The sequence below is a fragment of the Rhyacophila brunnea genome, unplaced genomic scaffold, assembly GCF_057557595.1.
Source record: "Rhyacophila brunnea isolate RB1 unplaced genomic scaffold, BYU_Rbru_1.0 scaffold_12, whole genome shotgun sequence".
Lineage (NCBI taxonomy): Eukaryota > Metazoa > Arthropoda > Insecta > Trichoptera > Rhyacophilidae > Rhyacophila > Rhyacophila brunnea.
In genome coordinates this window covers 25,164,653-25,166,745 of record NW_028232774.1, presented here as the reverse complement: position 1 = coordinate 25,166,745, position 2,093 = coordinate 25,164,653, and the positions used below count along the sequence as shown (strand labels likewise).

The 2,093-nt window shown below is 36.6% G+C and overlaps 1 protein-coding gene across 1 annotated transcript; it reads right to left on the bottom strand.

Annotated features, from left to right (window-relative positions):
- Positions 1 to 1,007: 1,007 nt before the first annotated feature.
- ND-MNLL (NADH dehydrogenase (ubiquinone) MNLL subunit) lies at positions 1,008 to 1,423 on the bottom strand. Its single transcript, XM_085940167.1, has one exon. It carries the CDS (start codon positions 1,288 to 1,290, stop codon positions 1,117 to 1,119), a length of 174 nt encoding a protein of 57 aa, XP_085796293.1. The 5' UTR covers positions 1,291 to 1,423; the 3' UTR covers positions 1,008 to 1,116.
- Between the last annotated feature and the right edge of the window lie 670 nt (positions 1,424 to 2,093).

Genomic DNA, 2,093 nt, shown 5'->3' with positions numbered 1-2,093 from the left:
TGGCTCAGGCTCAGGAGGGGGGGGCGTGGCAGGTCATCCAGATAAGTGAGATAAACTTAAAACTACAATTAATTTGCTCGCATAGTGAAAAAAGTCGCTATTTTACCATGTTTTTATTAATATTTTAAAACATAGGATACAATTTATTATTATTGTTTCAATATTCGACCCGTCAACTAACCATAATTCAAGTGGATGTATTCATAAATACAAAAAATCGCTAAACATACAATCTATACAATTAATTTTATCTCAAACACCATTTGAAAAACGCTATTATAGAGTAACACTGTCTTTAACCTTAGCGATAGGTAGGGGGGGGCAAAGATCCTGGCCTGGGGTCCCCCTTTAGGATGTGGGATCCATGTTTTGGTGTATATGGATGTATGGTGGTAATTGTTTTACGTGTAGTGATGTGGGTGAGAAAAGGCTGCGGAGCACTGAATTAGGAGACAGTTCAGGAGCACACAAATCTAAGTGAAAGCGTTTAAAAATCAACAAAACGGCATTAAAATAAGAAATTCGTGTGATATCTAACGGCTCGTCTTACGTGAGCGACGTCACGCGAAGCGATGAGCGGCGCGCGGAACTCAACCGTATAAACAAAAAAAGACTGTTTACGAACATTTTCACACACAGTTATACGTTTGAGTTGCGCTGAGTTCGCCCACGTAAAACGCCCCGTAATATATCGTAGGATAATAATATAAGAGATTAATTACTACACAATAATTGTTGTTTTATTGTTAACCACTCCATTACTTAGCCTTTTTGAATCATAAGTACTTAGCTGAATATACTTCACTTTCTAAAATCACACAATGCAAATAAGGCGCCTACTTTCTGTTTCGAGCAAACTCTTGAAATTTTACTGGTTGAGAAAAAATTATAATGAAGTCTATGTAAGTAAATGAGAACTCTGCCTTTGTTGTTGTATACATAAAATCAAAATATTTTAAGTGATAAGTTATTTAATATGCAAAAGGATTAAACAGAAAACACGGATAGGTGATTCATAAAATGGAAACTTTATTCATATTGCAAATCAAATTGGAAACCATGAGTACAATCATTCTATTTTCTATAACACCTTTATACAATATTAAATAAATAACATCATGGCCAAGTTGGTTCCTCGCCTGGCTTCAATGTTCTGCCGTAAAGGGCGCTTTGGTCTCTGAAAAAGATCATCCTCTCCGACTCCTTCACGTCCAGGAAATGACCGATGCAGAATCCCATCATTGGGAAGGCAAACCACAAGTGTTGCTTTGTGAACCCGAATAGACCCATTTTATTGTTTCAACTGATTGTTTTGCTTCTTCCACAGATATGTGTGCCGCAAGTCGGCGACGATTGACACGGTCACTACAGTCGGGAACAACACAACAAATGCGTATCTTTTGATGATTTTTCCTACCCCCATAAAGCTAGAATATAAGAAAAAGAAAATATTATTAATTGAGGTGCTGAGTATTAAACAAGTACAAGTTACTGGCTGAATTCAAAGTTGAGTTGTATAAAAGCAAAAACGCTACGTTTCAAAGTCATATCGTGAGAAATCAAATAAAATCGATGCTGGGGTAATTCTAATACAGTCGAACTTGGTTATTACGAGGAAGCTGAGACTGACTGAATTTGCTTATTATAAGCGTTATTCGTTATATCAGAGAATAGGTATTTTTAAATGAGTGGTCACATAACACAAAAAGTCGCAATTCAAACAAAAATACACAATTAGAATTTTTCCACGAAACAAGCATGGCATTCTAAACTACAAAAGAAGTTGTTTATTGTAATGAACGCTGGTAGGTACCTATCTGAATTTTAAAAAAAGTACAAAATTAGAATGTATGAATGTTGAGGGCCGCCTGCAAATACAATTGTGCAACCATAATGAATAGGATATACCTCCCTAATTATTATATTGTAACTACTTAGTGTAACTATGGGCAGGGTTAATTGCTAGTTTAGCAGAGGGCAGAGGCACATCCATAATAGTGGTCCCACCAGGGAACTCAGAAATAATGGGAACTGAAATACGTAACGGATATGGCGATAACAGGTAACCGATTCGAGTAAGGAAGAATCCGGGT